This window comes from Muntiacus reevesi, chromosome 3 (genome assembly GCF_963930625.1).
Source record: "Muntiacus reevesi chromosome 3, mMunRee1.1, whole genome shotgun sequence".
NCBI classification, from domain to species: Eukaryota; Metazoa; Chordata; class Mammalia; order Artiodactyla; family Cervidae; genus Muntiacus; species Muntiacus reevesi.
In genome coordinates this window covers 58,994,908-59,011,677 of record NC_089251.1, presented here as the reverse complement: position 1 = coordinate 59,011,677, position 16,770 = coordinate 58,994,908, and the positions used below count along the sequence as shown (strand labels likewise).

Below are 16,770 nucleotides of genomic sequence, written 5' to 3'. Positions count from 1 at the left end.
GGAGATCAACCACTCCAGTATTCTTGCCTGGAGAATCCCATGGACAGAGGAGCCTGTTGGGCTACAGTCCATGGGTCACAAAGAGTCAGATGTGACTGAAGTGACGTAGCACACATGCATAAGGTCATCTAATCTCCCAGAACTGATTTTTAAACTCTCAGATTCACTAAAACTTAAGTCCATGTGCTTGGTTCCTAGTTGTCGAGGAATAGGAAAGAGTTTAATTAAACAAACAAATCACAAGGCAGTTTGTGGGTTGGATTGTATCTGACTCTGGAACAAATCATCTTTTTTTTTTTAAAAACACTTCCTTCCCATATACAAGGAATTATTTTTGTATTAATCATGTGTAGAAACAAATAATAAAACTTCAGTAAGAAAACATAGTCAATGGAAACTTTTATTCTATTTTGTGTATAAACTCATTCCAGTTTAAAAGAAATCACAAGTCTATTTTACTAAAATGAAAGTGTCCAGAAAAAGTATAGTTCAGACAGTGACTAAATCATACCACTGATGTAATGTTTCATTTTCTTGATTCATTCTTGAGCTTTAAAACAAATAACTATTAGAAAAGTAAATTTCAGTTTTAAAGTTATTCAAAATCAGTAAACTGTTTTCTGTGTGAACAAAACTATGAACTCACTAAACAAAAATCTTATACATCACAATTCACATCCATTTAAATTTTCCCACTTTAAAATCAGAATACAAGCAAAACTGCCAAGGAGTCATGCGATTGACAGAGGTGAACAAATAAGTTCTACTTCTCTGTTTTTAAACCAACTGTGTATCATTATTCATTCTGAATCCACCACTGTTTAGATATAGAAACACTTCAGTAATGCAGGTTCCCTGATTGTACCTGAAGTGAACATGAAGCGTTCTGAACTGTTACAAACTCATCCTGGAAAGAAACAGGTGTGGCTGTGGCTGTGTGTCAGGGGCTGGGGGCTGGGCGGTCCTCTTAGTTATCAATAATCTCCACAAAGGGGAGGAAAATGTGGGACCAAACAGCAAAAAATTTATAATCTAAAATCTCAATCTGTGGGGGATAGAGACAACTTTTTAATGTAATAAAAAGTCGCTACTTGGAAGCTTACGTACCCCTGATTAAAACTCAGTTGCTATTGTCAGCTGTTGGGTCGTGTCTGACTTTGTGACCCCATGGCCTGCAGCACGCCAGGCTCGTGTGTCCTTCTTTATCTCTTGGAGTTTGCTAAAACTCCTGTCCGTTGAATTGGTGATGCCATCCAAGCATCTTATCTTCTTGTAGTTCTTTTTCTAGTTGTTTTAGGTGTAAGTTTAGATTGTTTATTTTGCGTTTTTCTCTTTTCTTGAGGTAAGCTTGTGCTGCTATAAACTTCCCTCTTAGAATGACTTTTGCTGCATCCCATAGGTTTTGGGTTGTTGTGTTTTTGTTGTTGTCTGTTTCAGGTATTTTTTACTTTTCTTTCTGACTCTTCGGTGACTTGTTAGTTACTTAGAAATGTGTAGTTTAGCCTCCATGTGTTTGTGTTTTTTAGTTTTTTTTTTTCCTGTAATTGATACCTAGTCTTATGGCATTGTGGTCAGAAAAGATAAGGGTGGGATGATTTGAGAGAGAAGCATTGAATCATATACAGTATCATATGTAAAGCAGATAGCCAGTGGGAATTTGCTAGATGACACAGGTAACCCAAAGCTGATGCTCTGTGACAACCTACAGGGGTGGGATAAGGTGGGCTGTGGGAGGAAGGTTTAAGAGGGAGGGGACATATGTGTACCTGTGGCTGATTCATGTTGACGAATGGCAGAAACCATCACAATATCATAATTATCTTCCAATTAAAAACTCCGTAGTAACTAAGCAATTGTTTAGAACTTCGGCCAATAGACCCTGTCCCGCCCTCCCCCTACCCTGCCCGCAGCCCCTTAAGAGTATTTTATCCCTGACATTGTTGAGAGTTGCCAGTGAAGGGTGGTAATGAAAAGTTAGAATTTCATTTGCCTTAATGCATCCTCACCGTTGGGTCCCCAGGTCAATGTCCCCTCCGCCTTCAGCTTTGGATGACAGAAGTTGGGACTAAAAGCTGGAAACTGGTGACCTGCCATGTACCTGCTTTCCTGTAGTCATTCACGTTCATGCCATCTGCTGGCACTCAAGCACTGTCTGCACACACGTTCCAGGCCAGGTGCTGCCTGAAGTGCTGGAGTGAATGTTGACTAAGATGTGGGACCAGACACAAAAGACTTTACCATCCCGTGTGGGTACAGACAAGTGAATTGCTGAGTGTGGACAGAGCAGCAGAGCTAATGTGGGAGCATGAAGGGCTCAGATGCTGACGGGCTCCCCGGTGGGCCCGGCATTTGGAGTGAGAGTCTGTTGCCTCCAAATCCGACCACTGTGTCTGGGCTGACACTTGATGCCACTCCCCTGTCTCCTAGGTCCCTCTTCCATTAAAATTCACTGCCTGAGCTTTCTGTTTTCTATGCAGCTCAGCACCAGGACTCCTCGGGTCACGCATTAGTGTCTGGTCCCTCCCCTTGGTCCCAGGGAAGGACATCAGAACATGAACCCTCGGGAGGCCCATCCTCCACATGTCCTTTCCCACAGTGACCAGGTGGGACCTGAGACTGAGCACAACTGGAGTTCCTGACGTCAGAGGCTTCATACTCTCAGTAGAGAAGCAGCCAAGTATTTGCATATGGATACTGAAGATAGAATTATGTTACAGACTAGAGAACTAGGATGCACTTTCTAGAATAATGGAAATTTTAAAAGTCCTTGCAGTGTTCAAGTCTTGTATTTGACTTAGTTTATAAAGCCATCTAGTTTCTTACTTTGGAAAGAATGGTTGAAATGAGCACAGGGCCAGTGGAGAGCCTACTTTCCAAGGCTCTTCGGTCGGGATGAAGGATGATGTTGGATCCCGGTAGCTGCCTCTTTATTGCTATTTGGCTCAGAGCTCTGTGCAGAAGTTGATTGAAGTTCCTTTCATCTTTTGCCTGTAGATTTCATCAAATCTCTCATTCTGAGCCACCGTGAAGTGGTTTTTCCAATCCCCCACGATTCCTGGAAGGGGAAAGCCCAGACGAGCGTCACTGCTTGGGAGTCCTGGTGACCCAAGTGAAGAAGGGATTTGTGCCTGCACACTGCTTCACCCACGCCCCTGGCGGTACCCCTCCTCCTGCTGCTCTTGGCTGAGAGGCGCCCCAGGGCACCTGATCAGAGGTCAGGGCCCCTAAATCAGAGGACGATCGACCCCAAGGAGCTGCATCTGGGTCCCATGCGAGGTCTGCTCACATGAAGGGCGACCACAGAAAAGTGAGAAAGCGTGAGCTTCTAACACTCGGCCACTTGGGAGAATCTCCAAATGTCCACTGAGTAAAAGACTCCAGATACAAGATAGTCCATTGCCTGATTTGTTCAAGGGAGCCTGGGATCAGGCACAATGGGTGTGGTGATAGGAGAAGCACACGGAGAGTCTCCAGGGGCAGAGATGGCCTGGAGAGGGGCAGGAGAAGGGCCTTTGTGGGGAGGAAGATGTTTAAGGCTTATTTAGTGTGCTGGTTGCATGTGTGCACTCATGTATCAAGTCTTGTTAAATGTACACTGCAGTTCACTGGAGGTAAGTTCCAGCCCAAAGGAAAAAGATTTGGGGGAAAAGTATGAATGAGGTACTATTTTTCACCCAACAGTAACTATGAAAAATAGCTTCAAAAGAGGGAAATACTCTTTGCCCCACCAATGCTTCTTCTGGAAAATTATGCAAGAGAAGGAAGAGTGTCAGGACGTGAGAACCTAGGCACAGTGCAGTTTGCTGGAGTGTGATTCACAAAGACAAGGACTGAAAACAGCCAGAGCTGAGAGTCTGACTCTTGGGGAAGAGTTGATGAGTTATGATGCATCTGGACACAAGCCTCCAAACAGAGAGCCTTGTGGCCCCACCGTGCCCTGCCCTTGTGGCACATTTGAGACTCTAGTGAGGAATGTGTGTTGTGGGACCTGCCTGAGTTTTGTGGGGTTGGCTCTCACCGTGGTGCCTGTATGTCTGCAGAGCTGAGGGGAGGGACTGTGGAGAGCTGGGCAGCTCACCAGATCCTTACCTGAGACTGCCCAGGGAGAGAAGTGGATTTGCTTGGCTTGTTTCAGTAACAGGGAAGCTGTTGTAGGCTGGAAAATGCAGCAAAAGAAACCCAGTTGTGTGTGAAGAAAGAAGAAAAGAATTTACAAAGCGGTGGTCCCCACAGCTGAGACTGTATTGATAAAACTGCTACAGAGGGGCTTTGGGGAGCAGGGTTTTGGTAAAGAGAACTTTTAAAATGCGAATTTATGTTTTCATAATCACATATATTACTTTTTAAATTAAACAGTGATAAAGGGTTTTATTTTTTTCCCTTTGAAAACATTGTGGTGTTGCTTTTGTTCAATTGCTAAGTCATGTTCGACTCTTGTGACCTCATGGACTGTAGCCCGCCAGGCTCCTTTGTCCATGAGGATTCTCCAGGCAAGAATACTGGAGTGGGTTGCCATTCCCTTCTCCAGGGGATCTTTCTGACCCAGAGATTGAACCCAGGTCTCCTGCATTGGCAGGTGGGTTCTTTACTGAGCCTTCCCATAAAAACCATCAGCTGGGCAAATTAGGATTCCTCTCTTAGGAATTGGAATGAAGAAGTATTATGGAAGGAGATAGATCTGAGCAGTAGTTGCCATTGAAAGTCATGCTGTTCAGCCATGATGAGACTGGCTGATGAGGAGAGACTGTGAAGCAGGAAGAAGAGCAATGGGCAGGAAGGTAGGAAGCTGGTTGGTGGAGAAGAGCCCTCATCTGTGTGTAGAACCTCGGAGCAAAGACCCAGACCTTGCTACTGCTGGGGTCCTAGGCCTCAGGTCAGGCGTTCCCAGGATGTCTGGACTGCCCCCGAAGGACCAGCGAACTCTCCTCTCTGAGGGCCTCCAGCAGCAGGCATGATGCACGATGCACTGTCCTGGGACTGGTAAAGCCCAGCGCCCTCCTATCAGGAGGGCAGGCACCATGCTACTAGGCAGATAGAATACTTGGTTTACATCCATCTCTGTGCAGTCTGTGCAACCCACCCACCTTTCCTCATGAAGGGGGAGATGGACTGGTCCAAGACGGTCTTGGGAGCCGTGGAACGGTTGGTCATGGGGTTTTCCTTCATCTTCTCAAACGTCGTCTCCTGGACAATGGTGTCCAGCACGGCTCCATCCAAGTTCTTCCCCATGAACTTCATCACTTTCTGAATTTCCTGCTTTGGGTTCTGTGGGGTAGGTAACACAGCAATGGAAGGATGCATTGTGTCAGAAGATCACACTTGTTCTCCTGCAAGACGTGCAGCCTGGAAGTAGCCCAGGGTCTCTCAGAGCTGGGTCTGACATGGTCTCTACCCACGTGGCCTATACTCACCCTCTTGATGTCCTCATAGAAGAGAAAGAGCATCCGGATGCTGTCTCTCAGCTCCCACCAGCCTCTTACATGCTCGAACCAGGACCCCCATGCAACTGTAAGACACAGAGAACACAGCAGAGAGCCGGTGCAGGGCCCTGCAAAACCTTCCAATGCTCAGGGATGTGATTGACCTCAAGTGCATTGGAGAGAGAGGGAAATAGATTACAGCCAGATACATCCATGAGTTGTGATCTGTTTGATGTGGGGGGTGAGGCAGAATGGGGCAGCCTCAGGGGAATTTATCCCAACCTGCCTACCAGTGTGGCTTCACATATATTGTCTGTCATCACAGTGCCCTTATGACGGGACAGGGATGCTTTTGGAAAGGGGAGACCCTGCTGGTCGGGTGACCAGGAATAAAAGCTTCCAGATCTGGTGGGGACGTCTGCTGAGGCCATGGGAGGACTCAGTGTCCTGGGGGGTCTTGTGGTGTGTGGAGACCTGGCTGAGCCACACGGCCGTGGTGGTGGAGAGATGGGAGGGGGCCCCCTACCATTTCCACTGATGAAGGTTTCAAAGTACTGGTCCCAGGTGCCTGGATCAGGAAGCGTTCGATTCATCCTCTGGAAGTGGTAGTAGGAGACCAGACAATCCTTGGCATTTCGAGCAACATAGAGGAACTTGAAGGAAAGAGTGTAGAGAGGGAGTGAAGTGTCATAGAGGGTGGTTTTCACAGGGTCACCAATACTCAGCTGTCCCAGGGGGCCTGTGCCTGCTGCTCACCTGGGCTGTGCCACCCACACTCCCTGCGGTCCCCGCCTCCCTTCCTGGCTCCTCCCCACAAGGCAGCTGGTTCCTTGTGGCCCCCTTGATCTCCTAGAACAATCTTTATCCAGAAACCAGGGCCTCCTGACAGACAGAAGCTGTAATGGTGGCTGTGATGGCCCCCGAATGCCTTCATCCTGGTCTCCCTGGAGGTCAGCTTCATGGTAACAGTGTGGATACGTTCTAGGCCTCACTGCACTCAGTACCTCTGCTGTCCCCACCAAGCATCCCATGGGTTTCATCTCAACCGTGACTCTGGATCCTCAGCCCGGGAGGTGGAGAAGCACACATGACGGAGGATGTTTGGGGTTGGAGCATTCGCCCCCTCCGTCCTGAAATGTTGGTACCTTGCAGTTGCTTTCCCAGAAGGATGGAGGCAGCAGCTGGGCGGGGAGGTGGGTCCTCAGCACCCGGGGCCGAGGCATTGCTCCAGCCTTCTCCACACCTTTAAAGAGATTGAGAGGAGGACCTTGTCTCACAAGCATCACAGGGGGACCTCTGTCCAGTGCTCTGTCCAGCGTGTTGGTCACCTGCCTACCTTTCTGCTCTTGGGAGATTTCATGGTGGGCCCATGGCCTTTACCTGTGGGTGGCGCACACGCTCCGCAGCTGCAGGATCTCAGTTTGGGGGTGAGGAGCCAAGGGAGAGGGGTCCCAGAGCATAGGCCCCCACCCCCACCAGTTGCCCGTGTGCTGGCTGTTTTCTTCCTCTCTGAGAACTGTGACCCTAATGGCCTATGGGTCCTGACTCCTACTCGCTCCCTGGAGACACCAACCCAGCACCTGCTCTGTGTGATCTATGTGTTATGGGTGGGGAAAGAGTGTGTCGCTGAGATCAAGAAGGCACGACCTTCTCCCTGGAAGCAGCTGCTCCTGTGTGGGAATCAGACGCTGATGCAAATACCTCCGCGTCCTTAAACCAATTGGATGATACTGTGATGAGGACACAAGTCCTGGCACCTGTGTCCAAATCCCCAGGAAGAGCTGGCAGGTGACCCTGGGCTCTGGGAGATGACCTGTTGGTCAATGCAGGGTCACTAGTCGTAACCAGGGCGCTGGCCGGGGATGGGGCAGCGGGGAGGAGCGCTCACCGGAGGGCTGGGGTGGCCGGGCCCACTCAAGGAACGGGTGGCGGTGTTGGATGGCCGCCCGCTGACACTTGTCCACATCCCCGCTCTGCTCGATCAAGTCCACAATTTCCTGGATCCACGTGGTCCCTGCGGCCAGATGGAGAGATGAGAGGCAGAAACTGGTCAGACAACTGCCTCCTGCACCCTGGTGGACTGATGGGTGTTCAGGTCAACCTCTTCCCCACCCAAGGGCCCACAGCCCAGCAGGTGGGTCCCCCAAAGCTGTAAGCCCATAAACCCAGGGGCTGAAGCTCCCCGAGGAACCTGTCCTTGGGGCAGGAGAGCAGGGCCCTTGACCTCCCACAGGCATCCCTCCAGGGACTGTGGCCCCGAGGGAGCCTGCTGACCCAGCCCACAGCTACCTGACTTAGGGTAGGTACAGATGAGGAGGTCGTCCGGCTGGGCCTCGAAGCCCTGGATCTGGGGCCAGTTGTCCACGGTGGTGGCCGGCAGGGGGATCCCCGCCACCTCCCCTAGTGAGGGCTGTGTCCCCGCCGTGGTCAGGGCCATGGGGTCTGGGGATGAGACGGCAGTCCCTATGAGCAGAGAATAGAGGAGGTTTTTGAAAAATTGTGGTTCAATACTCATCACATGGCATTTACCATTTTATCCACTTGTAAATGCAAGCTCACTGTTGTGCAACCGTCACCACCATGATCTCCAGAATGTCTTATCTCACCAAAGTGAAACCACCTATTAAACACTAATTCCTCAGCCCCTCCCCTGTCCCCAGCCCCGACTATGCTATGCTCTGTCTCTGTGGACCTGACTCCTCCAGGGACCTCACACAAGGGGAACCAGACAGTGCTTGTCCATTGAGGACCTGCCATATGTCCTCAAGATCCATCCATGTTGTAGCAGGTGTCAGAATTTCCTTCCTTTCTGAGAGTGAATTCACCCTCAGAAAGCACTGCATTTCATTTATTTATTTATTTTTGGCTGAGTACCAATTTATTATGTAAAACATGAACATTGTTCATATACAAGAAGATATGGTGGTAGAAAAGATCTTGTTTACAACAGCAGAAAAGAAAAATCCAAATGTAAATGTAAATATACATATAAATACATTATGTATATAAACACAGGTATTGAGTTTCACAAAGAATCTGTAAGATATAAATTTTTTTTATGTGGACCATTTTTAAAGATGTCTATTGAATTTGTTATAATATTGATGTTGTTTTATATTTTGTCTTTTTTTTTGGCTGCGAGGCATGAGAAATCTTAGTTCTCTGACCAGAGATTGAACTCAAACCCACATCAAAGCTGAAGTCTTCATCACTGGACTATCAGGGAAGTCACTATAAATCTTTATTCATATAAATAAATGAAATTTTTCATTCCCATGAGGTGCAGAGGGAAAAAAGAAAAGACGTAAATAAGTGGAAAGACAATTATATAGAAAATCTCAACATCAGAGATTTAACACTTTCCCAGTAAAAATAACAACAGAACTGTTTGTAAACAAACAAGTTGATGAGGACTGAATTTTATTCATTCATTCATGCATGGACCCTTCCAACTTTTAATTGTTGAGAATGAAGCTGCTATGAACATGGGTGTACAAATATCTCTTCAATACCCTGCTTTGAGTCCTTTTGGGTAAATACCCCAAAGTGGGGTTGCTGGACCATTTATGAGTCTATGTTCACTCTTCTGAGGACTTGCCATCCCGTTGCCCACAGCGGCTACACTTTTACATCCCCACCGGCGGTATATGAGGTTTCTGGTTTCTTTTCATCCTTACCAACACTTGTTATTCTCTGTTGTTGTTGTTGTTATTTTAATTTAATAGTAGCCATCCTAAAGAATGAGAGGCAGCATCTCATTGTGCTTTTGAGTTTCATTTCCCCTCAAATGTGCTCATTTGTCATTTGTATGTTTCCTCTGGAGAATGTCTATTTAAATTCTCTGTCCGGTTTAGAATCAGGTTGTTTGTTTTGTTGCTCTGTTGAAAGAGTCGTAAATGCATGAAATGAGAAAAGCAGGAGGAGCTGCTGCTATTTCCTAGGATAGCTGGCTACTGTGATTCCAGAGATGCTGACTGCTGCCACTAGGGACACTGGCAATAGTCAGAATTTAACAGTCACTGGATAGTTAGATCCACATGTGCTCGGCTGAATACCTTATATTTGTTAACTCATTTTGACTCTTGAATAAAATGAAAGGGTCCTTCCAGGATAGTTAGGGAATTTGGAATGGAAATGTACACAGTGCCATATTTTAAATGGATGACCAACAAGGACATACTGTGTAGCTCAGGGAACTCTGTTCAACCTTATGTGGCAGCCTGGATGGGAGGGGAGTTTGGGGAGAATGGATACATGTGTATGTATGACTAAGTCCCTTTGCTGTCCACCTGAAACCATCACATTTTTAATCGACTATACCCCAGGACAAAATAAAAAGTTTAAAAGAAATGAAAGGCAGGAGAAGCTGCCTTCTTTTCCTGCCATCTTCCTGAAGATGTGCCTATAAACGGTTATTGGGAATTGAGTGGGGGGCTGGTGCAGCCCTGCCAGGGAGCTGGTTGGAGGCTAGTGCTCACCACATCCAGGCCTGTCATTAAGGGATTCCTGACCTCAGAGCAAGTCCAGTCCTTCAGAATGGAGACTGAGGGGGAGCTGTTTTTGCAAAGTGTCAGAGAAGGTAGAGATTGGACAAAAGTCCTGAGATTATGGTGGGTTTCAGGAGGGAGGAGGGAAGAGAACAAAGCTTCTAATGGGCTTTCATGGTAGGTCTTCTACAAACTTTTCTGTTTTAATTTGTAAATAAATCAAGGATCTATTAGAAAGGAATGTTAACACCCTCACACAAGTGAGGCTGCTCAGAGCCCCTTGAACAACAATACTTGCTCAGAAATGCAGCCAAAGCCTGCCTGGTAATCCCACATTCCTTCATTAAGAATTACCTCTTATATGCAAAAAAAAAAAAAAGTATGTATACATATGCTTAACAGAATCACTTTGCTGTGCAGCAGAAATTAACACATTGTAAATCAATTACACTTCAGTCATAAAAAAGAATTACTAGGATTTCCCTGGTGGTCCAGTGGTTAAGAATCCGCCTGCCAACGCATGGGACACAAGTTCAATCCCTGGTCCAGGAAGATTCCACATAGTACGAGGCAACTCAGCCCACTTGCTGCAGCTACTGAAGCCTGTGTACTCTAGAGCCTATGCTTGGCAGCAAAAGAAGCCACTACCATGATAAGCCTGCATACAGCAACTAAAGAGTAGCCCCCGCTCGCCATAACTAGAGAAGGCCTGTGCATAGCAACGAAGACTAGTGCAACCAAAAATAAATTAAAAAAAGAACTACTCTTTTCATTATGAGTATAAACATATATGTTACATAAAATTTAAAATAAGCCCAGATACACAAGGGAAAAAAAAATCTATTGCATGAGTTGTTATTATTTTGATATATTTCTTTTTAAAATATATATTGTGTTACGTAGAATAATAGCCCCAAAGGTGTCTGAGTCTTATTTCTGCTCATTCCACTGTCTGGTGAAGGGACTTTGCAGATGGAATTAGGGTTAAGGATATGAAGGCCATAAGCTCATCCTGGGTTATCTGGGGCAGAGGGGCTAATGTGACCCCAAGGACAGGTAGGAGAGAGCGGGAGGCATGGAAAAACCAGTTGAGGGATGCAGTAGCCCAGGAGGCCAGAGGGACTCAAAGCCTGGCGGGACACCCAGGCCACCACTGACCTGAAGCGGGAGGGGACAGGAGCCCAGGGACGGTCCCAGGGAGCTGAGAAGGACCCCCAGCCGACAGTGCAGGGACGTGGACCTTGGCCCATGGTCATAGGGGCTGAATTCTGCCGAGAGAAAGCATGAGCCCCGAGCCAGTGCTCCCAGAACCTGCAGGAAGGGTCACGGCCCTCCTGGCACCATGGTTCTGCCCCGAGATGCCTGCTTGGAGCTCTCGCTTCCAAAATCATCAGATGATTAGTGTGTGTCCTCTAAAGTGGCTGAGTTTGTGGTGCTCTGTATCTGTGGCAATGGCATTCACTCACTGGTCACGATTATAGACGGATGCCACCCCTACCAGGTTCGTATGCTGAAGCCCTAATCTCCAGGGCCTCAGTGTGTGACTGCATTTGCAGACAAGACTTCAAGGGGGTGACTGAGTTAAGGTGAGGCCAGTAGGGTGGCTCTCATCCAACCTGGGTGCGTTCTTGTTAGAGTTGGAGATTAAAGCCAGGGCTGCCGCTGTACAGAGTGAGTGAGGAGCAGCCTGCACACCCAGGAGAGACCTCGGGAGAGACCAGGCTGGCCACACCCGGGCCCTCCCCACTTCCAGAGCTGTGACAAAACATCTTTCTGTTGTGTAACCTGCTTAGTCTGTGGTGTGTGGTTACGACAACCCAAGGGGACTATGACAAAGGCCTTTGCTGAAGCTTAGAAACCAACTGTTGAAATCATAAATGGAGGAAAATGGTTCTTCCTGACTTTTCTATATAACTGTTCTGCTGAATACTTAATAGCAGATAAAAGAAGTTTCTCTTCATAGAATCACTCTAGCCAATAGATGAATAATAAATCATAGAATTGTAATGTTTCCTTGCAGCCCAAAGTGGTGAAAGAAGCTAGGCATTTATCATTTGTGGTTTCTGATACCCTGGAAAGAAAGACAAGAAGACACTGCACCCCTTGGTGACATGCATCCTACAATGTGGTTCTGCCCCAAACATGAACCTGATTAAGCCTCAAAATCCAGCACCAACAATATCTCTACTTTTTTAGGTTGGTGAAAATTCTTTCTGGCTTGAGCTAATCAGCCCTGTCTACATAGCCGCACCTACATTACTAACAGTAAAGATTAAAAAAGTAAACCAACGCGTTAAGTAAAGGATTTCTTTTAAGCCAAATCCTTACCTTCAAGTCTCAGCTGAAAATCAGAGCCCAGAGGCTGGACCAAGGGTCAGTGAGCTCAGAGGGCACTTTCTAAGGATGTGGCCAGCTGCCTGGATGGCAACTGCCAAGGCTCAAATTACCTGAGTCAGGGGTCCTAGTGCCTGCAGGAGGTGGGGCCCTTGTGGGGAGGGTTCGTGTCCCCCACGTGGTAACCCAGGGCTTTTTGCTGTCAGGGGCACAAGCAGCTGCCCCAGAATTGTTTAGTCAAAGTTACTTAAGAAATAGGTGATATAAGAAAGACACTGACTCACTCTGTCCCCCTTAAAGATAAATCTCCCAGGTGAAGGGCCCTCCACTTCCCCGAATAAGAGGAAGAAGCATCCTTACCCCCAGAGACCCAGATTCAGGGCCAAGAAGGCTGGGTAAGTAAACCTACTTCCTTCTTCCCGATGGCGACACTTTCTCATCAATTTACCCCATGCCCCAAACTCTTTCTCTCTTTCACAAATTTGCTTGTTATTCACAAATTTATTTCTTTGTCTAAAGGTGTAAAAGCTGTCTATTTGTCACTTCTTCAGGTCTCATATTTCCATGGGCTCCTGTGTGTAAAAATTAAATTAGTTTTTTCTCCTGTTAACCTGTCTTATGGGCTTCCCTGGTGGCTTAGATGGTGAAGAATCTGTCTGCAGTGTGGGAGACCCGGATTCCATCCCTGGTTGGGGAAGATCCCCTGGAGGAGGGCATGGCAACCCATTCCAGTATTCTTGCCTGGAGAATCTCCATGGACAGAGGAGCCTGGCAGGCTATAGTCCATGGGGTTACAAAGAGTTGGATACGACTAAACGACTAAGCTCACAGCACACAACCTGTCTTATGTTAAGTGAGTGATGAGACTGGCTTCTGTTTTTCAATTGGGATTATTTTACCTTAATCCTGGGTGGGATGGGAGCCAGTTGCATGATTTTTCTGCTCCCTTTTAGTTAATTGACAGGATTCTTGTTACCTTAACTGAGAGCTCTGCAATTCCATGATTGGACTTTTAAGATTGAAGTATAATTGACATGCAATGTTATATTAGTTTCATCGTAATTGTATTTTGATTTTGGTTCAATGCTCCAGGATAGCAGTGGCTCCGTGATGGAGCGGAGGAAAGCAGGACCTTTCCAGTAAGCAGAGCTGTTCCACGGGATATGTGGCTCCTCATCCTACGCCATGTTCACTACTACATGTTCACTACATTGTACAATGTGGGTGGACCTTAAAGGCATTGTGTGAAGTCAGGTAAGACACACAAAGACAAATGCTGTATGGAATCACTTCATGTGGAATCTCTAAAAAATGTCGAACTCACAGCAGAGTCAAAGTGTAGAATGGTGCCAGGAGGACTAGGGAGATGCAGGTCAAAAGATACAAACTCCCAGTTAAAAGAGGAATGTGTGTACTAAGTCGCACCACTTGTGTTCGACTCTTCGCAACCCGTGGACTGTAGCCTGCCAGGCTCCTCTGTCCATGGGATTCCCAGGCAAGAATACTAGAGTGGTTTGCCACGCCCTCCTCCAGGGGCTCTTCCCAACCCAGGGATCAAAGCCACGGCTCTTATGTCTCCTGTACTGACAGGCGGGTTCTTTATCACGAGTACTACCTGGGAAACCCATAAATTGTGGGATTTAATGCAGAGCGTGGTGACTAGAGTTAACAATACTTGTCATATACTTGAAAGTATATAGTAAACGTTCTCACCGCAAAGAAATAATTGTAATTATGTGACGCTCTGGTGGGGGTAATTTTGTGATGTGTACTTGTGTCAAATGGACACCTTCTATACCTTAAACTTACACCATGTAACATATTAATTATATATGAACACATCTAGAAAATAAGTTAAAAAAAAATCTTTCATTAGTCAGGATCATCTAAATGTGTTCTTGCTTTTTAAGGGCTAAGAATCCCACCCCCTTCCAAAATTAATACCATTTTATTTTCAATGTTTTACTCCATTTCATCTGAAGGACTAACTGAAGAAAGAGTCATAAGTCCATCCTCTCTACGTTTTTATTACTCACAGTTGGCGTCTCCAGGCGAGCAGACTGAGGACTGGGTCCTGGTTTGGCAGAGGGAGACTTGAGCGCCCTGCAGGCCGTCTGAGCTCAGCTGAGGACGGGCAGCAGGAGTCACCTTGGACCTCTCCTCGAGGCACGTGGCCCCACGCTCAGCACTGCGGCTGCCTGGGCCTGACACAGCTTCCTTGTCCAGGGACTGGCCTCCTCCCACCAGGGCTCTGACTCAGCGTTTACTCTCGATAGCCCTGACACACCTGGTCTAGAGGCGGCTTCTGTCCTCCGGGGACCAGCAGCACTGGGTGCCTTGTCTCCAGTGCGGGGGGGGCGGGGGGGGGGCTGGGACTGAGAGCAGTTTTGTGGACACCAGGCCACAGCAAGAGGACAAGCCTTCTCTCCATTTGTCGGGAGACCTAAGGGGCCACTGGAGATGACTGTTAGCTTGAATACTTGCTCCTGGAATCTCTATAAGGTTTTAGAAAGATGCCAAGTGCTCGGGGGGTGGCAGAGAAAGCTGGAGATTCTGTACAAAGATGTGAGGCCCTCAGAAACAAAGGAGAGAGAACAAAAAGAGGTACTGAGATTTTGTAGTAGATTCTGTAGTAGCCATCAGTCTATCATCCATCCATCCTTCAGCCATTCATGTGCCCATCTATCATCCATCCACCCATCCATCCTTCCATCCTTCCATCAATCATCTGTTCATCTACCATCCATCCACCCACCCATCCATCCACCCATCCATCATCTATCCATCCACCCATCCATCCATCAATCATCTGTTCATCTATCATTCATCCACTCACCCATCCATCCATTCATGCACCTATCATTCATCTGTCCATCCATCCATCCATCATCCGTCCATCTATCATTCATCCACCCACCCATCTGTCCATCATCTTCCCATCCATCCATTCGTCATCCATCCATTCATTCTTGCACCCATCTATCATCCAACCATCCATCTGTCCATCCATCCATCCATTCATGTACCCATCTGTCAGTCATCTGTCCATCCATCCATCCATGGAAGGTGAGGAAGAGGGAGTCTGAATCCAGGAGGCCCTGTGGGGTGTCTCTGTGTCACCATGCCCCATGCTCAAGGTCAATGGAAAACAACAGCAACCCCTCCCAGGAGGACAGCTCATGGTCCAGACCCTTCAGCAAGGAACCCTGAGGTCCCAGGTCAGAATCATAGCATTGAGCTGCTTGCTGGGGGCAAAGGGGCATCGGAGCAGATGGTGGGAGAGGCAGTTACAGAGACAAGGGCTGTGGTCAGCAGATGAGTTCCTCCTTATTGTGTTATGTGTGTGTTTACAAACAAATATCTTTATTTCCTCCCCTCTTGTGTCCTTTATCATGTAACATACGATTCATTGACTTTTCATCATATTATTTAAGTATTAATTTTATATCATAACATCAGTTTGAGCAAGCTCCGGAGTTGGTGATGGACAGGAAAGCCTGGTGTGCATCAGTCCATGGGGTCGTGAAGAGTCGGACATGACTGAGAGACTGAACTGAACTGAACATCAGAGTATCTAAGCTATGGGAGATCAAGGAGAAAAATGCCCAGGAAAGCCATGCTTCTGTGAACAGAGGTGGACCTGAGGGGCAGTAGACGGATGGGGTGGCGACGAGGCGAGAGGGACTTAGGCCAGAAGTCGGACAGTGGGACTGTCTCCCTAGAAGCTGGAAACACAACAGCCCCGGAGAAGGTTGGGGGTACAGGAGTGATCCACAGAGGTGGCATTTAGAGTTTTGGAAGCAAGTGGAGTGTGTATTCACGTTGAATTCCAAATCTATAGGCTCCAGGTGCAGGAAGCTTAAACAGGTTGGCTGCCTGTAGTCTTTAGTCTCCTCCTTACAAAGGAGCCCAGTGTCTCAAAAGGAAATGTATTAATCAACATAGTGTATTAATCACATGTGCGTGCATGGTCACTTGCTCAGTCGTGTCTGACTCTTTGCTATGGACTGTAGCGCCTCCATCCAGGGAATTCTCCAGGCAAGAATACTGGAGTGGGTTGCTGTGCCTGCCTCCAGGGGATCTTCCTGACCCAGGGATCGAACCTGTGTCTGTTATGTTGCTGGGGTCCAGCCCCAGCAGGATCCATGGGAACCCTCAGGATGAACGGCATCGTCGAATGAGAGAGAGAGGGAGACAAAGCTCGGGGCTAAGTCTGAAGTTTATTTTTGCACGGCTCCTTTATACCCTTAACAATATCTTTGGGGGAAGTGCATATTGCTTACACACAGGTCGTCTCAAAACATTACAACAACTTGACCTTCAACAGAAACTGGATGTCACCCACATACTTTTTTGTTCACAAGAGTCTTTCTTATCATTTGGCCTTCAGGCCTGCTAACATTTTATGGCTTGCATCTGGTGTGACTTAAGCAACTTCAGTAGCCGACCCTGTTTTTCTTATAATTAATCTATTTTCTTTCTAATAAGCGTCATCTCTATGGGAACTAGATAGGATTACATTTTTTACA

The 16,770-nt window shown here is 47.2% G+C and overlaps 1 protein-coding gene across 2 annotated transcripts; it reads right to left on the bottom strand.

The window, feature by feature from the left end:
* Nucleotides 1-392: 392 nt before the first annotated feature.
* Nucleotides 393-14,369, bottom strand: LOC136162889 (sulfotransferase 1C2-like). 2 transcript variants are annotated; one of them, XM_065927313.1, is made up of 8 exons: nt 14,278-14,369; nt 7,710-7,883; nt 7,309-7,434; nt 6,566-6,663; nt 5,947-6,073; nt 5,412-5,506; nt 5,085-5,265; nt 393-3,055 (listed from the first exon to the last, which is right to left on the bottom strand). In XM_065927313.1, the coding sequence occupies exons 2-8, from the start codon at nt 7,855-7,857 to the stop codon at nt 2,943-2,945; spliced, it is 888 nt and encodes a 295-aa protein (XP_065783385.1). In that variant the 5' UTR covers nt 7,858-7,883; nt 14,278-14,369; the 3' UTR covers nt 393-2,942. The 2 variants fall into 2 exon arrangements, with proteins under 2 accessions (XP_065783385.1, XP_065783386.1); XM_065927314.1 differs by lacking the exon at nt 14,278-14,369 and adding an exon at nt 12,236-12,262.
* Between the last annotated feature and the right edge of the window lie 2,401 nt (nt 14,370-16,770).

Excerpts from the sequence above, each read along its gene's own strand:
- LOC136162889 (XM_065927313.1), bottom strand. The coding sequence starts at position 7,857 with ATGGCCCTGACCACGGCGGGGACACAGCCCTCACTAGGGGAGGTGGCG. Across the intron at positions 6,074-6,565 it reads TCTGGGAAAGCAACTGCAAG|TTCCTCTATGTTGCTCGAAA; the intron begins GTACCAACATTT and ends CTTTCCTTCAAG. Across the intron at positions 5,266-5,411 it reads TCTATGAGGACATCAAGAGG|AACCCAAAGCAGGAAATTCA; the intron begins GTGAGTATAGGC and ends CCTACCCCACAG.